The sequence below is a fragment of the Hippichthys cyanospilos genome, chromosome 21 (genome assembly GCF_059441005.1).
Source record: "Hippichthys cyanospilos isolate Australia breed blue-spotted pipefish chromosome 21, RoL_Hcya_1.0, whole genome shotgun sequence".
Lineage (NCBI taxonomy): Eukaryota > Metazoa > Chordata > Actinopteri > Syngnathiformes > Syngnathidae > Hippichthys > Hippichthys cyanospilos.
Window position 1 is genome coordinate 7,908,613 of NC_142389.1, and position 23,573 is coordinate 7,932,185.

Consider the following 23,573-nt stretch of genomic DNA (forward strand, 5'->3'; position numbering starts at 1 on the left):
TACATTCATCTAGCGTACTGGGAAATCAGCACCCCTAAAAGCTGTCACCCTGGAATCGCCTCAAAAAAGTCTTACAAATCATGAAAACAGTGAATAAAAACAAATATCTTTATTTTTTTCTTCATCTTTACAAACATTGCACCAGATACATTTCCTCCCCTGCAGGAAAGGTGCTTATTCCTGAAAAGTCCATAATCACTGACTAGACACTCATGCACTTACGCACTCAAACATGTAGTAGGGCTGCTGATTCCACAACAATCCTTCATAAAAACACATTTGCATTTCACAAACGTTCTGGCCCCTAACCATTTAAAATCAAACAGCTTCAAGAGGAAGTTTAGTGGTTCACAGAGATCAATGGAATATAACCTGGCGTGAAGAAAAGCTTGTCGTCTACCTGGTCCCATTAAATACTAATATACATACACACACACACACACACATACACACAAGTTTTTGTTCCTCATTTGTTCCCCTTCATTAAAACTTATTGAAGTTTTCTAGGCTGGAGTTGTAATAGTGGGACTCGGTACCAATCGCTTGCCACTGTTTAGGATGGAGGATATCTCATGAAAATATGATGTCGTTATTCATGGGGGGAATCAAGTAAGCCTTGCGTTATTTATTATTTAAAGGATTATGAAAAGATACAGACTTGAGTTTTCTATCCCCCCTATTTTGTGTTGACTAAGCGTCAGTGATTAGTTAAGGCTCCTGAGTGACGCACTGGCCTTCAGCGGTCCGGACGAGCGATAGCAGCATCTCAGTAGGTTTCCGAATCCGAGTCGTTGAGTTCTTCGTCGGTGGTGGCGCAGGACAGCGGGCGCTCGGGTCTGCAGTACGACGCGCGGTCGGGCCTCAGAGAGGGAAGGCTTTCAAAAGCCGCGCCCTTGGCGACGTGGTTGGACGCGGGGTGATGGTTGATGACGGTGTGAGGCAGAGAAAAGGCGGGCGGGGTCGCTATGGTGACCATGGGCGAGGCGGGCATCATGGAGTTTAGGATGAGCGCCAGGCAGTCAGCCACGTCGCGGGTGGGGGCGCAGGCCAGAGCGGGCGTGTAGCCTAAAAAAACGGGGGAGGGGGTGAGTGCCCGGGAGAGCCTTTTTCTCTTAAATGCCAACGCTCACCGTTCTCATCCACGGCTTGCACACTGGCTCCTTTTGCCAGAAGTTCCTGGACTACCACCGTCAACCCGTTTTTGGCTGCAACATGGAGCGGCCTGAGGGGAAAATATGGGAGGAGGACTTGATGAGCGGAGAATCTCCCGGCGGGAGTTACCGCGCCGACGTACGTGCGCAGAGAGGCGTTGGTGCAGTTGATGAGATTTTTATCTCGGATCTTCTCCAGGATCAACAAGGCGCACGTCTCGTGACCCTGATGACGCAAAACGGTGTCCAATGAGCGCATGAAATGTTGCTGACGGAATCGGGAAGCCACATTTGAATTTGACAAACGCACAGGGGAGCCACATCATGCATAAATGACATTATTTCATTTATACGTTCATTTTTTAGACTAATGGTTCTGAAATGGGGAAATAATGTAACTCCAGGGGGCACATTTTAAAAAAATGTACTAAGTAGTATCCATGCAAAAATGTTTTTTTTTTTTTTTTTTTTTACTTCCGATTAAAATATGCAAATAGTTCAAGAAAACGAACATGAGTTCATAAAACGAATTTTCTATTGAGCAGTTTTTCAAAGCTGATGGAGTTCCCCACCATTGCTAAATATGACCCAAAAAATTTCTGAATCCCAAGCAGTTAAAAAAAAAAAATGTTACCTTGCTACAAGCTAAGTGTAAAGCCGTGTTCCTATCAGCATCCTGCAGAGTGAAGTCTGCTTTGCTGCTGCTCACCAACACCTCTGCAACAAATCGACGCAGAGTTACATAATGCAGTGCGCAAAGTCAAAACGCTGAAGATCGTGCCTGGACTGACCCACGGCGTTGGTTTGCCCGTTGACAGCTGCCATCATCAGCGGCGTCCGACGTGTGTGCGTGTCCGCAGTGTTGGCCTGGGCTCCGTGACTAAGCAGCAGGGAAATGCATTCCACGCAGTCCGCGAAAGCGGCCGCGTGAAGCGGGGACCTGCATCATTTGCAAACATCCGCATCCATTAGAACAGTGGTCCGCTACTGGAATCGGGTCGCATCGGAAATAATGATGTTTTGGAACTGATTTAGTTTATCCTTTGACAGTTCGTTCATTTGTGCTTTGTCAGGCTTGATCTTTGTTTTGGCGCCGCCTCTGGTCGCTGTTGATATTACACTTTGTAGTGAGGAAGGACGGTGTGGCTTCAATTGAGAGCAGTGTGTGTAGTTGTACTTTCTTTGTAAGAATGTCGTTATTTATGATAATATGCCCAAAATTAGTTTGTTTGTTGATCCGACAATTTGTGACTGTGGATGACATGCTAGCTTATGTTACTTCTCATCTTCAGCATGTTATATTGAGCAGCCTCATATGCCTCTAGCTCGTTAGCATTTTCGTTTGTGCCCACTATTTTCCTTTGGTATATGCTAGCATATGCAAACGTTTTGCATTGATAAGAACTAATTTGCATCGAATTAATGCTTTTACTTACTTAGTGTTCTAATGTTATGTTTTATAGATTTTTGCTGATCATGATTTAGTTAAATTTAAACTGATTAGCAGACTAACACCTTTCTCCTCTAGAAACGTAAGATCTTCTATAAATCTCTCCCCATGAAATTTTGGTGTATGAGACAAATTTGCTGACTGAGTTTTCTGACGTGTACACTAATAACCTGGTATCCAGGACAAGCACAATAGCCTTGAGAATGTTTTAAACAGAGGTAATAATATTATGAAAACTCCTTTCGGGCATTTCATAAAAAAAAAATAAAAAAAAAATAAAAAAAAAAGGCTCAGAAGGAAATGTAGTCCATAATTTGGTGACAATGCAGTACTAGTTTCTTTTGTCTTTAGTTATAAATATCGCAACCAAAGGATTTGGTTGCAAAAAGAAAAGGCCCTAAAATTGAACCTTGGGGAATACCGAAGGAGAGTGCCCAAGACATATTTTTACGTTTTTTTTTTTTTTTTAATGTGTCCTGATATTCAATTCCAGGTAGTTTTTTTTTTTTTTTCCAAAGTTTTCTCACCTGCCCTTGGAATCGGTGGAGTCGATGATGCTTGCGCCGAGGGAATCGATTAACATTTCGGCCACTCCGTCGTTCTCATTCATACTGAAACACGCAACAGTCACCGTCACTCACGCATCGGACCTTCATGCACACAAACCCAAAGATTTGCTTACACTGCACAGTGCAATGGGCTGAATGTGTTGCCTTTCATCTTCCTGAAGACTTCCTGCTCTAACAACAACTCCACACAAGCATCACACCCTGAAAGACAAAAGCAATCAAAGTAAAACTAAGTCAAATGTGAACTCTGCAACTTTCAGCATCAAGTTGAGCTTGAGTACCGCTATAGCAGGCCCAGTGAAGCGGCGTGTAGCCTTTGTTGTCAGTGAGCTGCGAGAGAGCATTTGCGGTGCCGGGCGCTTGCAACATAGCGCCGAGGACGCCCACGCGACCGCAGGCGGACGCCAGATGCAGAGGGGAGAGACCGCGGATGTCCTTCACACCTGCGCTGGCCCCTCGCTGAAGGAGAGCCTCCACGCAGTCCTCCTGGCCCGTCACCGCCTGCGTCCACAGAGTTCAAATGATGAAGCGGCACCTCGGTGATACGTCTTCATATAAAAGCGGCAGCGCGTTATGTTTTAATGATTCCGCAGCCACTAACATGATTCATCTCACCCCTCGGTGAAGGGCCGTCCTGCCCCAGCAGTCTTGAAGCTGCACACTGGCTCCTTGACTGAGCAGTGAATACACACACTCGGCGTGTCCATTCAGCACAGCCAACATCAACGGGGTCCTTCGTTCACACACGCAAAATGATACCATGCCGATTAATTAGGACTCTGGTCAAGGTTTTGGCGTAAATCTTCTACAAAAGAAGGCCGGTTTGAAGAAATCGGTCTTCCTTAACTCACTGCTTGTTGACATCAAGTGCATCCAAATTGATGTGCTGGTCATTGTTGCTCATGAGGAGACGCAGGCACCCTGAGTGGCCATTTTTCACTGGGACACACCCACACACAAATCATCAAAATAAATGAGTGTTAAAAACTAAGTAAAAATATTTCTGCAAACAGTCCATATGTAAGACAAGCTATTTAATAAAATGAATTAAATAAAAATGGATGAATTAATTTAAAAAAAAATAAGGTAAAATACTGTATATACGTAATAAAAATGAAAACAACTGAATCAAAAGAAATGATAATGAAAAATAATCTAATAAATGGTAAGTATATGAGAATTTAAACTATTTTAAATATTTTCTAAGAATTATGTAAGTTTAGCTATTTAATAAATATGTGTAAAATTGTAAGATTAGCTGTGTAATAAACTAAATCGAATAAGCAGAGAAGAAAATGGATAATTTACTTAAATAAAAAAATACAATAATAAAGTTAATATGCAATACAATAAAAAAATCAATCCATAAAAAAGTAAAACAAAAAATATTCATAAGGATAATTAATTTCAGTAAATTTTATTTTAATTAGCAACTAAACGTTTACAACGCACACTAAAGCTATTTAATAATTTATCCTCTAATTGCATTAGAATGCTATTCATCCTTTTGCAAATAAAGTAATAGTCCACCCACATATTAAATTGCTATTCCCAAATATGCAAGATTAGATTAAAATTTCGTTCTTAATCTTAAATGGCATGTCAGTCCTCTGGAGCTATTTTGAAAATCCTGATACGGAGGCATTCAAAAGCAGACTATTTACTTCTTACCTGCAGCATGGAGAGCCGTCAATTTGTGAGAGTAATCGCAGGCCATGGGTGAGGCGCCGCGATGTAACAGCAGGGAGACGCATTCCTGGTGGCCTCTGGAGCAGGCCAGGCTGAGTGGGGTGCGGCCTTGGGGGTTCCGGACGTCCACGTCCGGCATGGAGGACAAGAGGACTTCCAAGGCGCCGCAGTGTCCGTGATAAGCCTGGATCAAAAAAAAGGGCGTGGTCACCCCTTGCCAATTTGGGCCACCCCCACACCTGTGATTTTTCTGCAATATTTAGTACACGTATGCGGTATTCTTAGATTCTTAGATTTAGATATCTGGCGGAGTAACCATTTCATGCACGGATTATGATGACCTGCATTAGGATCACTAAGGATTTTAATATTTGACTCGTCATTGGCTACTGATTCAGAACTGCTCCAGATGATTTACATGCTGCTAAAGATGAATAATAAAATGATAAAGTGCATATTATAGAAGAGCAACTAAGTATGTGTGTGGACATTGTGTTAACAAAGTTACAAAATGATGGGCAGCATTTCACAGTAAAGTTTAGTAAACTGCTTTAGTTTATTTTGTAATAGTCTAGTTATGAATTATACTTTCATTTAAAATGTTTAATTGATTATTTTAGTATTTATTATTTTTCCCAACCATATTTTTATTTACTGTATATTTGTAATTAGTTTTTCTATTATAAATTTATTTTACCATGTATATTTATTTAGTTATTTAATTTTGAATCCGGATGACTATCATTGTTATCAAAATTGTATTTATTATCTATTTTTATGTTTTTAATTTATTAAAAGAAGAAAATTCAAATAACTGGCAAAAATTCAGCTTTTTTTTTTGAAGGAGTGGGTGTCATTATATTTTTCCTAGCCTCTATGATGTTGATGAAAAGAAAAAGGAAATTTGCAAGAATAGTCAGATTTGTATTTTTTTGCCAGTTCTAAAAGCTAATCGAGCTCGCCGGTTGATCGGTCAAGCCCAAGTGAGGACCATAAACATCAAAACTCCTCAAACTCACCGCTAGGTGTAGTGGACTGACTTGCCCGTGGGACTCAGAATCACTCGGGAAGTCTGTTCCGGATGACTCCATTAGCTGCAAAAGACAGATGCAATAATGAAATACGTATAACACAAATCAGATCCAGGATTGCATTCCACTGCTAAGCCGCAACATTGAGCTTTATTTCATTTACATTCACAGTAATTGAAAACCACAACCAAATAGATTTGTCTTGATTAGATTTTGTTCAAGATCGATTCGCAATGCCAAATCTGTCCAACAGAGGGTGCTATTTTTTACATTACTTAAGTGAATCATCTCACCGCATCAAGAGGCGTTTGGCTTGCCATCTAAAAGTAAACAAAAACAAAGCGCATTCATTAATTTTGGACTCAAGACTTTTGAACAATTTGCAGTTTTGATGATTTTACACACCAGCTCCAGAGAAAGCGTGCGGCCATAGGCTGAGGCATAGTGGACTGCACTGTACCCCTGTTGGTCCCTCACTCCCGGCTCAGCATTGTTCCTCAAAAGGTACTCCACGCATCTACGACAATCAGAAACACAAGGATGTTTACTGAGGAATCCGGCACTGAAGGCGGGCGAGGTTTTAGTCGGATAGCGTACTTTCCATCGGTGTCGGCCGCAGCAGCGTAGTGCAGGGGGCCGCAGCCTCTCTGGTCCAGCTCATTGACGCTTGCCCCGGAACCCACCAGGGCAAACACACAGTGGTAATTACAGTTGGCTGATGCATAATGAAGCGGAGTCCTATGGTGGTCAGAAGGATGACATCATTTATATTCTGAGAGAGTTCACACGTCTTCCTTGCGCCATGCATTTATTTAGATTTTTTGTTTGTGCGAATGCGGGTTGTTCTACCTATTTTTTTTTATTACTATTAAATCTTTTCATTATGCCATATTTTGTCATTGAATTTCTTTGACAATTTTTTGATCATTCACACCATTCTAACTTCTTGCTCTGAAAATGAAGGCTACTGTAATTTTTCTCATTATAACTTTCATAGCGCGCCAATAGTTCATCATTTTTCATCCCCAAAATCCCCATTCATTCCCAAAAGGGAAATTCAAAAATTAGTTTCCATTTAAAATTCGAAATTTTTAGCTCAAGTCACTCAATCATGTGATTAAATTTCAAATATTCATAGTGGGAACCAACATTGTGCAAGATATTATCTTTTCAACGCATTCCAACTTTTCATTCAGCTTTCAGCATTCACACGCAACTTCTCCAGGCATTGCTTCATCCAGCTTTTATTGCAATCATGTCCACACAATTTTAGCTGTTAGCTAACCTTCCATAGTTGTCTTTTCTGTTAAAGTCTGCTCCTATGTTTAGCAGCAGATTGAGGCACTCCAGGTTCCTGAACAGTTAAAAAAAAGAACACATTCCATTAAATTAACTCTTATACTTGCTGCAAATAAAATGGTGAAACAAATATGGACTCACCCTCCAGCCGCAGCAGCATGTAGACAGGTCCTTCCGTAATCATCGGGAGTGTCGATGTCAAATCCTGAGACAAATACGCTATCAATGTGCTGTCAACCAGGTGATTAGGGCGCCTGAGAGAGACGTCAATGTTAAAAGTACCTGAGGACAGGAGCTTCCTGCAGCAATCGGGGAAGCCGGTGAGAGCTGCCAGGTGCAGCGGGAACATCCCGTGAATACCCCTCCTGAAGATAGAAAAGGTAGACAAGGCAATTTGTCACAAGGTATGAACGCTAGAAAGACAAGGACACCAGGTGCAATGGCATATTCCTATTTTCTGTTTAGGTAACACTAATAAGACTGATGCAAATGATAAAAACTGAATTTTCTCTCTGCTCTGTAACTCCAGTTTAGAGGTGTAACACTTAATAGATTAATAGACAACTAATCGAGAATCAAATTATTTGATAAACGATGATGATCAATAAGAAACTTAAATTTTGCACATCCTCAATATTTCTTAAAAAGATAGTCTGCTTATTTTGCTACTTTCAGTAATAAAAAGTTAATATTTTGTCCATATTATTATTGTTATTATTTGCAAATAAAATGTATTGTGTTATTTAATCACTGTAGAAAATATTAATTTGTTCCTACAGAAAATGTCTAAATAAGTGGACTTGCTCTAAGACCTTTCATGAAACAGAGTGATTATCATTGCATTGAATCAAAACAAAACGTTTACAAACATCTGCTTTTATTTTGGAAAACTGTCAACATCTCTGTCAGTTTTTTGAGTTTATGGCTTATGCCAGTAACAGTCATAAAAAAATTACGTAATTGCATTGTCTGCAGTCCATCTGAGAAAAAAAAAAACATACTTTTGAACACAGAGATGGCAGTCAAAACAGATTTTTAAACATGCAATTTATCAAGAAACTACTTGACTTTTCTATTACTGACTTGACAAGGCAGGCCCTGTGTTTGACAAGCGCCGTGATGATGAGCTCATGGCCATAGCGAGCGGCGATGTGAAGGGCAGTGTTTCTGTCCCTGTCTACGCAATCAATCTCGGCTCCTGCAAACGCATAAATATGAGATGCGTTTGCTCTCATTACAACACACAAACAATCATTTGGAGTCCATCTTTACCGTTTTGAATGAGGGCCTGAGAGCAGGAGAACCTGCCATGGGTAGCTGCCATATGGAGGGGAGTCTTTCCATCCTTACTCTGTACAAATTGATACAAATTTGAAAGCTGAGCACAGCATCGGTGCTGCAGTACATGTAGAGGTGCAGAGCAAATGGCTTAAGATTTTCTGCTGTAATGGGTTGTAAAAATTAGCCATTGGTGAATATTTCTTTTGCAAGTTTATTCCAGGGACTCGAATCAGCATTAATTTATTTATTTTTATTATATAATGACAGTTATTCTAAGTATTATTATGGTTATTCTTGTTTAATGCATAGAGGGCCTTTTATTCTGTATGAGTTTGAAATGTCTGACTGCATTTGAATGCGCCACACGTCTCATCCAGCTATCTGAGACTTGGATGTGTCAACTAATCAGAACGCAACCAGTGCACTGAGGAAAAACTTCAAAACAAAAGCCTGATAAAGCTGTTGCATTGACATCTATGCATTTTGCAGGGTTTTTATTTTGAAGTTGGCCAATACTGCACATTAGTGGGATGTGATTATAACTCATTGCTTGGCCCCACACTTGCTAGGCCAACCATAAAAAAAATTATCGATAAAAAGTGTATAAGGATACCTAAAACTCTATCCTTTTTAACATTGACAAAACCGATATATAAAACAACTTTCAATAACTCTCAACTATTTTTTACAACATTTATATAGGTTAAAGGTTTGTCTAAGAAGAAAAAAACAAGTGCATCAAAAGTGCCTGCAAAAAAAAAAAAAAAAAAAAAAGATGCCGATCTTTATTTTCTCATAATCACACGTCAAATGACAAAACCAATCCTTTTCCCTGGGGTCATCCGCACCCCCTCCTGTCATTGCCAGAATCCCCTCCCCCCCGTTCCACTATTTGAGGACTGCCTTAATTTGTGGGGGTGCTTGAAATGATTATTCCACCTCGTCCTCAGACAGCGGCCTGAACCTTTCTGATTCTTCCGTATGGATCACCGATTAAGTCTAAAGAAACCTGGCACTCTTGAACACAAACGAGCTGTCGTTTCAAAACCCTTTGGGACCGTCGGCGGGAGCTTGATTCTCAATTTAGCTAGACCACGTGTTTACTAGCGGAGCAAAGTCCAAATGTTACACAGCGATGCAAAACTACGTATTTCAAGCCTTTATGTGTTGGATTTTGAAACCTACCCGCATGTTGATGTGCGCTCCATGGGCCAAGAGTAGTTCTTGGCAAAGTGCCCCTTGGCGTGAGGAGGAGGCAAAATGGAGGGCAGAAAACCCCCTCTCATTCACCTAAGCAAGGAACAATTCAAAAGCCACATTTAGCAGGTTACATTTTGGACACAGACACCCACATGCACCAACCTGGTTGACACTAGCCCCCGCCTTGATGAGCTCACCGACCACGACATCCTGCCCGTTATAACACGCCAAATGGAGTGGAGTGTTGCCGTAGGCATTTACCACGTTCACCTATGAGAAACACATTTGAATACATTTTCTAGGTGGGAACCGCTGCAAGTGCTGACCTGGACCCCCAGACCCAGGAGGTAGTGGACCGTGCTACTCATGCCGCTGGAAGCAGCTGCGTGCAGTGGCGTGTAGGCCTTCTTGTCCTTACAGTCCACCTCGGCTCCACTGCTTACCAGTAACTTAACCACCTCCAGGTGACCTGCAACACATAATTAGTGGACAAAATCTAGGTTGGTTTTTTTTTTCCATTCACAATGTGTATAAAAAGAAGCTTTGAGCTTAAGGATCAAATTTGATTTTTTAAAACTGACAGAAAAAAAAGAGTTCATTTAAAACATCCACCATAAACTGGAGAGGTTTCTCCTCACTGGCTTGCTGGTGCCTATCCCAGCTGTCTTCAAGGGTATTCTTGTTCATGATATATAAACCAAGTATTTATTGAGAGGAATGAAGAAGAAATATTTGATTTAGCTAATTTTAGTGAAAAAAGGATTCATGGAACAATTATTACAGAACTTGCTTATGAGTAAAGGTAAGGATTTTGTTTCGTTTTGTTCATTAGATTTTTTTATATTTCAAATGAATCTTTAGCCATTTTTCAGCAGAATAAGTTAATAAGTTAAAATAAGTTAATACTTTGCCTATACTGTGCTTAATATGGTAAATATTAATATTAAATATTATAATAGCCCAATAAAAATGAATCTTTGACATCAATAATCATCATTAGCAGTGAATGAGTACATATTCTTATGCGAAATGGCAAAGGAAGTAATTTATTTACTGCAAGCAATGATTTTTTTTTAATATATACCAGTGACATATGGAGTATAAAGTGACACGATGAATAATTCACTCTCAGTAAAAATGGATCTTTGATGTCCTTTGCCTTCATTGGCAGTGAAAAATAGTACCTCTAATGTTTGACTTTGAATTTACAGTGTAGCATGGATAAACAATATGTGTTCCAATTGGCACATAATGGTAAAATTGTGTTCCATATTTACTGTAGGAATGGAAATAAACCCAGAACCAAAACAAGATATAAAATGTTATTGGCAAGTGACGCTGTTGTAATCTTACCCATGTAGGCAGCCCAGTGGATAGCCCTCCTATCTTTCTTGTCAAACGCATTGATGTTAGCTCCTCTGGACAGCAGCAGCTTCACCATCTACAACCCGAAAGTAAACAAACGTCGACTTTTGTACACGTATGGAAGTATGAGAAACCAACCTCGAGATGTCCACTGAAGGCAGCGTGGTGCAGAGCAGTGCGTCCTGCTCGGTCAGACACGTTGACATTGCTAAGCAGCGGGACTAACGCCTCGGCGCAACGAACGGCCTTGTTGCTCGCCGCTACGTGAAGCGGCGTCTGCCAGTTCTTGTCCCTGGCGTTGACATCGGCGCTGTGCTTCAGCAGCACGGCCACTGCATCCTGGAAAGTTGAGAGTAAGGATGAAACGAGCCCTCCAGGAATCCCCCCCCCCCAAAAGTGAGGCATTTTATTCTTGACCTGCTTATTATTGTATTACTGTCAAGCCAAGCGCAGCATATGGACATGAATGCATTAGTACGCTTTAATTTTGAAGTTGCTCCCGACTGCCAATATGAAGAACACTGCATTGTTCAGAAATCACGTCAATCGTCAAATCAGGGTGCTAAGAAAAAACAATACATTGATATTGACATACTGCATTCATTGAAATTTAATGTAGGATACTGAAGATAGCTAATAGCTTAATCCCAGTTTTTGAAAGACAATCCGAATCTCCTTCTTGTGACTTTCAACTGAATGTTTAGTAAATGGTTACCTCACTGCATGAAGCCACGGCACGGTGAAGAGGGGTCAACCACTTGTTATCTTTGGCATTAACTCTGGCTCCTTGAAAAAAAAAAAAAAGATATGGCAAGATTAGAACCAATCAAGACAAATAAACCACCTTCATTAACACTCACTTAGCGCTTGCCAAATTAAAATACACATCTGTAGTTATCAATGGTATTGAGTGAGTAAACTGTAAATTATCTGAATGATAAAAGCTCTCAAAAGCTAATTTGATTTAATGATAAGTCAAAGGAGAGGTTCAATGAGCCCATGGTGCCTGGAGGATTTAAAACTCCCTTGATCCTCGTTGACATGGTACTGGAGGTTAAAATAGCCCTGAAACTGCACCTGTTACTTGCTCTTCTTAATACTGAGGAACAGGACAGCACACATGTAGGCACGTGCGCTCACATGCACACATCCTGCTCAAGTGTTGCAGCTGACATACAGAAAACCAAGAAGGATCCTCTCGGATGATTTTGCAAGCACGAGCAACGTCACCGGTTGCTATTGGACACTGTGATATGTCACAAGGCCATGAGTAGACGGCGATGAAGCATGTGATTGTAAATGATGAAAAACAGGACATTCCTCAGAAGAGAGTTGTTAAATTAAGTGGTTTAATCCCATTTCATGGATCATCTTCATGTTGCAGCTGAAGCTCTCAAGGCCAACTGGCAAATCTTAATATTGATAGTTGCTACTTTTGATAGTAGTATTAAACTTCTAGAATAGATACTTCTATTGATTATTGCACCATATAGTCAGATACAATTTAATTTCATTTGAAGTGTGTTACAAAACCCAAACATCCATTATCACACAGGCTAGGGGAAAACATGAAAACTTAACACATGAAAGCCAGAGGGAGGTCGATTTGAATTTGGGTCCCTGAACTGTGAGGGAGACGTGCTAAACACTGCTCTACCGAGCCGCCATATGACAAAAAACATTTTTTCCAATTAGTTTTAAACAGATTGGTTATCTTATTGCCAAAGTAAATCTTGTTTTATTTTGATTAAAGCAAATGTTTTATTTTGATTAAACACAAAATATAGTCAGCTGTTTTTAAAGGATGATAGAAATCCAAATAAATACTGTTGAGAAGCTGCAATTGGCAGGCTTTGAACATTTATAGGTTCAATGCCAGGGATATATTTTATTCATAAATGCAAACACACACACACACAAAGATAAATATATACATATATAAATTCACATGGTAGGTTAAAGCAGGGCCAGAAAATGGCTGACACAGAAAGAAACCAAGGGCCCTAAACAATCACTTGATTATTCAAATTGGTTAGTTGTCAATCGGCCATTTTGACAGGTCGAAACTGAAAAGCACACTTGGAAATACTTTCAATGGGGAATTTACAGTAGTTACCTGAGAGGATGAGCAATTCAATGATCTCAGTGTCACCCAGGTAGGCTGCAGCATGTAATGGTGTCCGCTTTTCACTATCCTGTTACACAAGCCACAGCCAGATTTTTTTTGTTCAGGAAGGAAGCGAAAATATTAAAAACACAATATGATGCGGCGCAGTTCATCGGCGGCTCCTTTGTTGGATCTTATTATACTCTGAAGGTAGACCCAGTGTTCCTAAGCTAGTGTTGAAAATGAACTCTGGCATTGTACACATTTTCAATTCACTTAGTCGATGCTCCCCTCCATCAGCGCACCCTGCCGCAGCACCTCCCCGCTTCTGTATTTCAGTGCAGCAGTGGGCAATCATCAGAGTGGGGCTATAAACAAGTGTCATGTGACGGCAATAGGTGGGGGCCAGTGCTGCTGACTCCAGGAAGAGCCGGCGTGATGACCCCAGCAATACTGACCATCACAGACACAACTAAAGCAGAATTAGGTGGATAATATGTCCTGAGATAATGTCAAGGTTAAACTTGAGAATGTGGTGCTTTTGGCTCTCAGCCAATCAAATTTATTCTCCTTGGATTTCCATGGTGGTTCTGCGATTTTGCTTGCAAACCCAAAAGTGTTACATCATCAAAAATGGAAGTGCAAAAGAGTCAAATAGAGAAAGTATACTTGAAATACCTGAATATTGACATCCTCTTTTTTGAATATAAGTGCGCGAACTTCATCTGGATCCACATTGAAGATGGCTCTGAGCAAGGATGGCTACAACAAGAAGGACATCATTATTTCCTGTTATTGTCGGCATTACTGTTTTCTGTGAGCGTTACATAAGGCATCTATGTGCAAGTACCACAAGAAAATTCCATGTGGTAGGTCACACATTGTTGCGCATGCCAGATTTGTTTATGGCAAAGAAGCAGCTGCAGCTCAGTGTAGTAAACAAAGCTTCTCACGTAGGTTGAAGCTGCGCTCCGCCGCCGCGAGGGGCGAGGTCAACGTGACTTCACAATAAAGTCCATCGCCTCTATTTATGAATCGATTTATGGTACATGTGATGTAATCTTCCCCAAACGGAAAAATGTGGAAAAGCCAAGAGAAGATGCACCGCGGTTGCTTTATGGAGGTAAGCATTTCATGATAAATTAATACCGTGACCCGAAACAAATTATTCATCGAAAAATTATTCGGGCTGTACGAAGGCTTTCACTTTTGAAATTTTCATAAAGGATTATTTCATTGGTTAATTGAATAATCAGATACAATTTCATTTTGCATTAACGTGCAGAGCAAAATCTTATTTTTGCCCAATTTATGTTTATTGACCATTAACTAATTACTTATTAATTTGTTGTGAACAGTAACTAAACAAGAATCAAGCAATGTCACACAAGAGGGATCATATTCAGTAAACCATTTTTTAAACAATTCAGTTACTCATTTGGTCATCAATTATCAAAATAAAAGCATATGTTTACAAATGACTTATTTTGAATTTACACAAAGGACAATCATTTTGTTTTCAAGAAAGACTAGAGAATTCAGATAATTACTGCTGAGAGGCTGAAGTCAGATCATTTGGACAATTATAAGTTAAACAATAGATTTTAACGATTACTGTTATTAAAATAGTTGTCTTTTGATTTGGTAATCAATTACTTGTCGATTGATTTGACAGCTTGAGCAGCAACTAACAATTTTATTGTTAAATATTTTGTTTATTAATCAGATTAAAGTTTCTATTTGCATTTCTTTTAGTCAGAAACAGGACATTATTACAACTTGACAGTGCAACTAGGTTCAGTTACTAGTTTTGGTCCATAAAATATTCAAAAATTTGGCAATTTTTCTTTCTTAAAGACAAAAGCAAATGTTTTGATTCCACACAAAGATAATAAACCCGCTTCCATGGAGTCGTAGAGTACAGAAACAGGAGAATATTTATTGGTGAAAATTACAGTTCCAAGGATGTGCATAATCAGAAATTAATCGATTATCAAAAATGGTAAGTGGACCAATTTGATAAATGATTACATAGTTACATAGTCAACTAATCATAGCAGCTCTGCATATTTTATAAATATAAAAGTACCCATCAGTTTTCTATACTGCTTATTCTCACGACTGTATTGACATTACCTCAACTTACTGAACTATGCAAAAACAAAATTTTAAATGAATTTTACTAAGAAACTAGTTTTATCCCTAGTGATGCTCTGCCAGGCTTCAACTGCACCTGCTTGCTCTAGGGGCATTTTCCCTTCAGTGCTGCAAATGAAATTCTAGCTCAAAGCACGAAATTCTTTGCTTCAAAACCTCTTAACGCTTAGCTTCAGGTTGTTGTCCACCTGCTTTGTGAAATGCATCCAAACAGTTCTGAAAGATTTGTCTGAATATCTGTAGGTATTGCCCCCAAAAAATGCTCATTTGTCCTGTGGCTCATGACAGCAGTCTCATCATAAATAAATACAAGGGAAGCAGTTCCATCAGCATGCCAACACAATGACACCACCAACACCACGCTTCACTGATGAGGGGGTATGTTTTGGATCCTGAGCGGTTCCTCTCCTTTTCCGTACTCGTCATTCTAGTCGTGAGCTCACAGCACATTGACACACTTGCTCTGCCACTGGGGAATCCTGAGCTCTTAAATGAACTTTTCTCCCAATTCAAATCGCACCCCGTCCCGACTAAAAATAAGTAAGGTATTTTGATGACTGTCGCACGCTAGTTCCACAGATGACAAGTGGAACAAAGCTGGTGTGATGATACATACATCCTGTGCATCCTTTCACTTATTAAAAGCACAGTGTATCCTAGATGCATTGCAATTTTTCAAAGCTGGGCTTAGGGGCCACAATGGCTTTGGCTTTAGTGATAATCTCTACAAACCAGCATTCATTAAACTGTTGCTAAAATTAGCATGAGCGGAAGTGCACTCACTATCTTTTTATACAATGGAGTCACACAGCGGGACTACTTATGTAACGTTTTAACTCAGGTGTGACACGCAAGTAGATGTGACATCTCAATTAATATTCCAATCACATATAGATATCTAATCACAGATATGGAAAAAAAAAAAAAGACCAGGCCACCTCACCTTGTCCTCCAGGGCAGCAGCCCTTCTTGGGGCATGATGAGATCTGCGGTCTAGGGTCGATTTGGGCTGAGGAGGTGGGGGTGAAAAGGAGGGCTCATCCTCCTCCACCTCCTCCAGCACCACGATACAAACACGACTAGCCCGCTCCGACCGCATCAGGAAGCAGCCAACGCAAAAAGCACTCCCTCTCTCACACACAAAAAAACACACTGTTCTCTTTTACATATGTGCCAGATGGGGAGCAGAGGGGTCACAAAAAATTCCCACAGACATCGCCACTTCCTTGGAAAGCACCCGCGCACATCTTGACATGAAATTCAAGCACTCCTGGAGCTCTGCAGCACGCCTCCTCTCTTCCTCGCTCTCTGTCGCTGTAAACAGAAGCAGCGGAGACAGCAGGGAATTCCTCTGCGTAATGGTGTCGGCGGGCAGCATGCGGCAGAATGACGGCGCTGCCTAGCGGCCGGCAAAAAGGTGTGGGTCCTCGCTCACAAAAGAGCGCCGGTGCATGTGTGGGGAATATGGGATGCAATGCGCCTTTCGGACAGACTGCTGAAGCCAGCTCTTTCCGGAGACGAGACCAAGGGGGAGAGAGAGGCACTGCGAGGGAAAGTTGGGAGGAGGGGTGGGGGGTAATTGTGGTCTTGTTACCGGTTCTTAAATGGGTATGCCTGGGGGTGTGGGAAATTTGAAAGCAATTCTGTAGGTATCAGTAAGTCTAATTCAATACTTTTGGAATGCCCAATAGTGTCCTTTTCAAATTGATAGCAAATTAATTGGAACATGAAGTAACTTATTGCTAAAACAAACCATAGCAACACATAATTGAAAAAGGTAGAGAGCCACTGACCTAGAGCCCTACAATCACTGTGTATCCAAAATATGAACGGAAAAATGGGGGAGGAGGCCAGTTGAAAGGAACCCAGTTGATTCATTAAACAAATTGTATATAATAACACTGATAAAAATCTAAAGTGTGACCGATTTTATACACTGTCAGTTCTCAAATAGGAGTGGGAGTATCCCTGAGGGTACAATTAACAGGATTTCCACAGGTATGAGCAAATCTAATTTTATGCTTTCAATGCTGTGACAGGAAAGATATATTTTCATTTTCAAATTCACACAATATTATTTGAGACATGAAGCAACTTATTCATATTTGTGAAATTTCTCTTTCGCAAAACCTTAGGGTCCACGGGCTGATTAAAACGGATGATTATGGTCCTTCAAATATCAACTAAAAATAATCGTCCAAATAGCCAACATTTGCCAATGATTTTAACCTGTTACAGTATTTTTATGTCTTCTTACCGCTTGCAGCAATTGTATATAAATAACACTGGTGTCATTATTTACTACACATTAACCCATAGCATAACCTTGTATCCTTCAAAAAAAAAATGAAATTTTATAAGATGACCTGTCATTTAAAAAAAAAAGAAGCTAATTTAACTCAATTTTTTACAAGCAATGATTAGGTGAGCAATGCAAGTAAGTTGTGCAACGATTTGGTATCCAGACCAAAACTTTACACACAACCTAAGGTCCGTTTTGGTTAAAAAAAAAAAAAAAATCATAAAATACACAGTGCAACATACTGTAAGTTATGCCTCAATGTAATAAATATGACACCTACTCAAAAACAACATATGACAATAATTAATGCTATTATAACTTTATTAATTCATTAGTGATTAATACTTGAATTAATTACCCACACAATGCATTTCATGGACCAAAAAAGGAAAGTTGTTTTTTTTTCAACTTTTCTTTTTGGTTCACAAATATATGGTAAACCATTTTTTTACTGTTAAGCCCTGCAATATGTAGGGAATAGGCCGACGTGGCGATTAATCTGTATTTTCTTCTCGCAAAAATTGGCATGGGTGTTAAGAAAAAAAAAAAAAGGACCTATTCAAATCCCAAATCCTATTCAAGTACCGTACTCGACTCCTGCTAAATAGCATAAATCGTCAGCGCTAACGAATCCCAGATCAACGCTGCCTGTGTGTCCTGGTATCCCCTTTGGGTCGTATTATCAGTGGCATTGCTTCAAAAGTCTCCTCATTATGAAAGCGGAACAAACGGGCTCTGTGCGAGACTGCGAGGGCAGCTAACAAGACCAGTCTGTGCGTGTTGTTGTCTGCGTGCGTCACTCCGCCTCATATTCGACACACATCCTGAAAGGAACAAACCTGCCAAGCCGCACGAGCCCATTAACTCAGAGGGGGCGCGGATGAGACAAACAGAGTAGTACCAAATTATGAGTGGAATGGACTCGCCCTCTGGCACTAATAAACATGCGGAGAGGGGAAATGTATACATTGGTACAACTTTTTGGGATGAAATGACCTCCATGCTGACCCTGTGCCAACATGCGCTGTAATGCGATCCCAGCTAAAAGGCTGCCATGTTGCGCAATGTTGAAGACGTACACGCACATTGCAAACTAGAATTACAGCTGTCCGCATCCGCGTTATAATATTTGTAGCCGTAAATATTAAATAATTTAAATCCTTAATCATTGTCCATGATGGAAATTAAAAGCGAATCAACTTTAGATTAATTTTTGGTATATGTAAATGGGAATCGGTTAACTTTTAATTATTTTTGAAATGTGTATTAAATTGATTTCTATAAGGACTGTTTACTAGAGATGTTCAGACCCTGATCACGTAATCGGAAATATATATATCGGTCATATCATTTTTGTCATCATGTTATTGCAGCTTCTCTCTATTGCGGATTTTCTTTCATGACCATACGTTCTTTTTGTATGGGTTTACATCGCTCTTTTTCTTCCTTTTGAGTCAAACGAGTAGAATAAATGTTTTTTTTTTTTTTGCAACATATCTGTTGCAGGTTTATTTCTACTATTTTTCTTGGAATTTTTGGGGGGGTATTTTTCACACCAGACATAAATAACTTATTATGTGTATTTATTTTTTAACATATAAAAAAATAATCTAAAATTGAGTAACGATAATTAAAAAAAACAAGACAATTTGGAAAAACCGTTACTTTTTTTCTGTCCTAATATATTGCCGAAGTATCAAATCGGGACTTGATATAGGCAGATCCTCAATAACAGGTGATCTAGGCCGGGATTCAGGAACAAAAAATGTGATATAGAATGTTTGATTTTTTTTTTTTTTATATCACTCAATAACGATAATTATTAGGGCACTCATTTAATTAATATTTAATTAAAAATATTGCTTGTAATCTGTCACCTCATTTTAAGTGCTGAATCTCATCAACTTTCTTTCTTCTTTTACAAAAATTCAATGTTTTTTTATGCTTTGTCCTTATATAAATTGCTTCAAAACTTGGTGCATGTATAGCATATAAAAGTTGCAAACAAAAAAAGGCAAAAAGTAACTTAAAATTTAAGAATTTACAAGGCGATTAAGTTATTTTATTTTTTTGCACCCCCCCCCCCCCCATGTAAATCTTGCCATTTATACACTGTATAAGGCGCACTGTATTATAAGGCGCACTGTCAGCTTTTGAGAAAATTGAAGGCTTTTAGGTGCACCTTATAGTATAGAAAACACAGTAACCACAACATTAGATTTAAAAAAAAAAAATTGCAATATTCAACCAGTGAAATTGCTCAAAGAACAATAGAGGGTTCTTATGGCTCCAATTGTTCAAAAGCCCACAGATTTCCAACAAAGAATAAATAAGGCTGCGAGTAAATACAGTTTAGTACTAACATAAACAAGATTTGACACTGCGCTAGGAGGCTGTTTGGCTACTCGCCATTGTCAACACAAACCTGATGTGCGGCATGTAACTGACTGCATCAGAGAAGCTCTCCATCCAACTTGAGGCTCCAACCTCAAGGGGACAAACTTATATGTTGCCCTCTAGAGGACAAACATAAACACATTGTGACAGTGGCATTTACCCCTGAGTCAGTTCCTGTCCTTTCAACGTCTATTTCCAGCTCTTTGTCCCGTTTTCTGTCAGTAAACGCCACAGAGAACAATACAGAATGAAGATAGGGATGTTAGTCACGCACTCTTCCGTCTCTGGAGTAAATAGCAGCTGTTTGGATGAAGCGTCACACACGTTTTTCAATCTGATCTACGATAGTAGTCAAAACAAAATCAAATTTTCTCCGACCACTACAAGCTGTCACTAACTTTTAATAACAATCTCAAAAAGATTATACAGTATACACAAAACAACTTGCAAGTTATTTTATAGTATTTAGGCCATGAAGTGTTTGTCATTTAAAACTACAAAGCCGGACACAACATGGCTGATTAGCTAATAATTAATAAACACACTGGCTTGAACTTCAAGGGGATTAACAATATAACACTTGTGTGACAGTTGTTTCTCTGATCTGTTGACAACAGCTGCTGTAAGTAGTGTCTAATGCCCGGGCTAAGCTAGAGATCATTTCTCATTGTATCACAGTGATGGCATAAATCCTCAGTCTGAATTTCTGTTCACTTTTAACTGTCTTTTTTTGTTGTTTTTTATACAAGGCTCTGTATTTTTCCTTAACTGATAACTGAAATGTACAAAATAAAACATTTTAATCGCCTATTAAATACATAGGGTGACTTTTCTGCATATGAGATGGTTTTCACAGTTTCCCAATGTTTTACAGTGTAAAGTATTCTTGTACTTGGAAGAAAAATGCTAAATGAAAAATAAATCTATTTATCCATCCATCCATCCATCCTTTTTGTAACTGACAACATGAAATAATTCTCTTAAATTAGCTCATGACGGGAAATATCTTTGACCTCTGAGTCTTTTACAGCTACTGCATGTTCAGGGGTCAGTGGTGCCCGTGGGCACCAGGTAGCCCCCAAGGATCACATGAGCATCTCGCAAGCCTGTTCTGCAATAGCTTACAAGTGATAGAACGTTGTGAATTTCTAGGAATTTTACAAACATCCATCCATCCATTTTCTATAGCTGCTTAGCCTCACAAGGATCGCAGGCTCGCTGGCGCCTATCTCAACTGGTTTCGGGACACCCTGAACTGGTTGCTAGCCTATCACACAATTATACAAAAATTACATTTATATTACACTTGATTTATAACTTTGCGACAGCTGTTCCCTAATTATTGTGAGAAATCATTAACATGATCGGTGTCTTCACATTACTCAGTACCAAAGAAGTAGCTCTCAATTTCAAAAAGGTTGGTGACCCCTGGCCTACATAGTTCCTGTTGTCACTGTTGGCCCTGTTTTTTCACCTTATAAGACCCCAAGAACTTTCGCGATAAAGTTGTCAACCCATTTTGACCCTATTTCTTTTTGTGTTTTCGCCCCAAACAGTCCTAAGGTTAAAAAAGAGCAAGACCATTTTGACAAATTAGGAAACACGTCATATATGATAGATATCATTTTTTTAAGGTAGGGAGCTCATGTAAGAAGTCAAGAAAAATAAGTCTGTGAAGATACCTAAAAGGACGGTGACCGCATGACTATTTCTATGGATATATCTGCAAAATATAACCATGATTAAGAAGCAATTATTTGCATCTGTGTAAGTCTATCAATGACAAGCAGAAGAGTAAAATATTGCATTGATGGTTAATTGATGATGTCCATGAACCAAGTACAGTACTGTATTTGCAATCCGTTACTTCAAGCCATTGTTAACGTGATCGACCCCCACCCCCAGCTGCCACAAAGATAAGACAGCTAACAAAGTAAAACCCTTGTAGATGGACAGATCAGAAACATACAAAAATAGATAAACGGCATCTTTCTTTGAGCCTTCTTTGGTCGTAAAACTATTGAAATGTTTGCTAAACAACTAGCGTTAAGAAGTTAGCCGGGTGCTATTCCAGCGGTTTTCATTGACAAAAGAACCATCGAAACATAAACCCCCGCAGCATTCGAAATGACTGTAGTGTTTTAAATAAGTTGATAAAGTGAAAAAAAAATAAAAAATTCAATGAGTTTGAAGTGCCACAATGCAACAGGCATCCTAGCGTAAATTCCCTTTTGTTTGTATCCGTTCACTGATTTGTTTACCGTTAGCCGCTAGCTTTTCATGCTAGCTGTCGTCTACTCCCACTGATGGAACATCTGTTTTATGTTTTATGTCTTCTTTTTTAAAGCACTGCCCACATTCGCGTTGCGAGCTGATTCACGTTCGATAATTATATTATTGACCGCAGAAGCCAGTCTGTGAGAAGGCGTTCACTTCCAAAAACCCAAGCTAGGAGGTCTGAACTTCTAAAAGTACAACTAGGCGTGTCGTTCATTTCAAAATAGCAATAACGTGACAGTACCTGGTCTTGGATCTTCATCACAGCCATAATCCCACTGTTAGAGGGAAGGGATCTTGTAAATCTGCCGGGTAATTGCTCAAGACTAACCCGGGGAAAATCTGAATGAACCCAAGCGCCCCTCCACACACACGCCCCCCCAACTTCCTTCCTGCCACGGACTGACCAGAACTCCATGGCACGAGACAAAAAACTTAAGTAGCCTTTCTAAATTTGTAAATGATTTTTTCTTTTTGTTAAAAGTATCTCAAAACTATAAAGCGGACCAGTCGTACGTTTATGATATAAATCAGGAGACTTACTATGTGAAACGCTGAGCTACATTTACACAACAAATTCTAATATTCTAATACTATATATATATATATATATATATATATATATATATATATATATATATATATATATATATATATATATATATATATATATATATATATATATATATATATATATATATATATATGGTCAGCTTCCAGTATTGTTGCACGTTTCATTGGGAATATTTTAAAATAATTACAACTCGACTATTAGATGTTGTTTGTTCAAAATGTAAAACCAGCTGTATACAAGATCAGACAAGATGAAGGCATGCCTAAGACCCACAAAATTGCAAATGCTTGGATGCTTGTTGCAGGGCACCCTGCACACTTGCAAATGCTATTGATTAAATTGTATTTCTTTAGAATTAGGAGTACATTTTCGGCAGCACAGTGAATAGCACATCCACCTCACAGTTCAAAGGTCCCGATTCAAATACACCTGGCGCTGGTCTTCCTGTGTGGAATTTGCATGTTCTCTCCGGGCGCTCCGACTTCCTCCCACACTACAAAAACATGCATGGCAGGTGAATTGGTAAATTTTGTCCCTAGGTGTGATTGTGTGCGTGATTGGTTGTTCTTCTCTATGTGCCCTGCGGTTGGCTGGCAACCATCCCCGACTACTGCCTGAAACCAGCTGGGATAGGCGCCAGCAAGCCTGCGACCCTTGTGAGGATAAGCAGCTCTAGAAACTGGATAGACGGATTTACATTTTCCAATTGTTCTTAAGTCATAAT

The 23,573-nt window shown here is 39.5% G+C and overlaps 1 protein-coding gene across 2 annotated transcripts; it reads right to left on the reverse strand.

Annotated features, from left to right (window-relative positions):
* Positions 1-94: 94 nt before the first annotated feature.
* On the reverse strand, positions 95-22,640 carry LOC148406451 (serine/threonine-protein phosphatase 6 regulatory ankyrin repeat subunit A-like). 2 transcript variants are annotated; one of them, XM_088405013.1, is made up of 29 exons: positions 22,520-22,640; positions 13,821-13,904; positions 13,152-13,230; positions 11,751-11,821; positions 11,174-11,374; positions 11,024-11,111; positions 9,997-10,139; positions 9,833-9,940; positions 9,656-9,760; positions 8,462-8,540; positions 8,273-8,387; positions 7,472-7,554; positions 7,331-7,394; positions 7,176-7,244; positions 6,488-6,628; positions 6,296-6,407; positions 6,184-6,210; positions 5,879-5,953; positions 4,842-5,043; positions 4,022-4,109; positions 3,786-3,903; positions 3,452-3,671; positions 3,284-3,371; positions 3,129-3,212; positions 1,943-2,091; positions 1,786-1,868; positions 1,295-1,377; positions 1,131-1,222; positions 95-1,065 (listed from the first exon to the last, which is right to left on the reverse strand). In XM_088405013.1, exons 1-29 carry the CDS (start codon positions 22,544-22,546, stop codon positions 767-769), a joined length of 3,177 nt encoding a protein of 1,058 aa, XP_088261139.1. In that variant the 5' UTR covers positions 22,547-22,640; the 3' UTR covers positions 95-766. The 2 variants fall into 2 exon arrangements, with proteins under 2 accessions (XP_088261139.1, XP_088261138.1); XM_088405012.1 differs by lacking the exon at positions 22,520-22,640 and adding an exon at positions 16,243-16,795.
* Between the last annotated feature and the right edge of the window lie 933 nt (positions 22,641-23,573).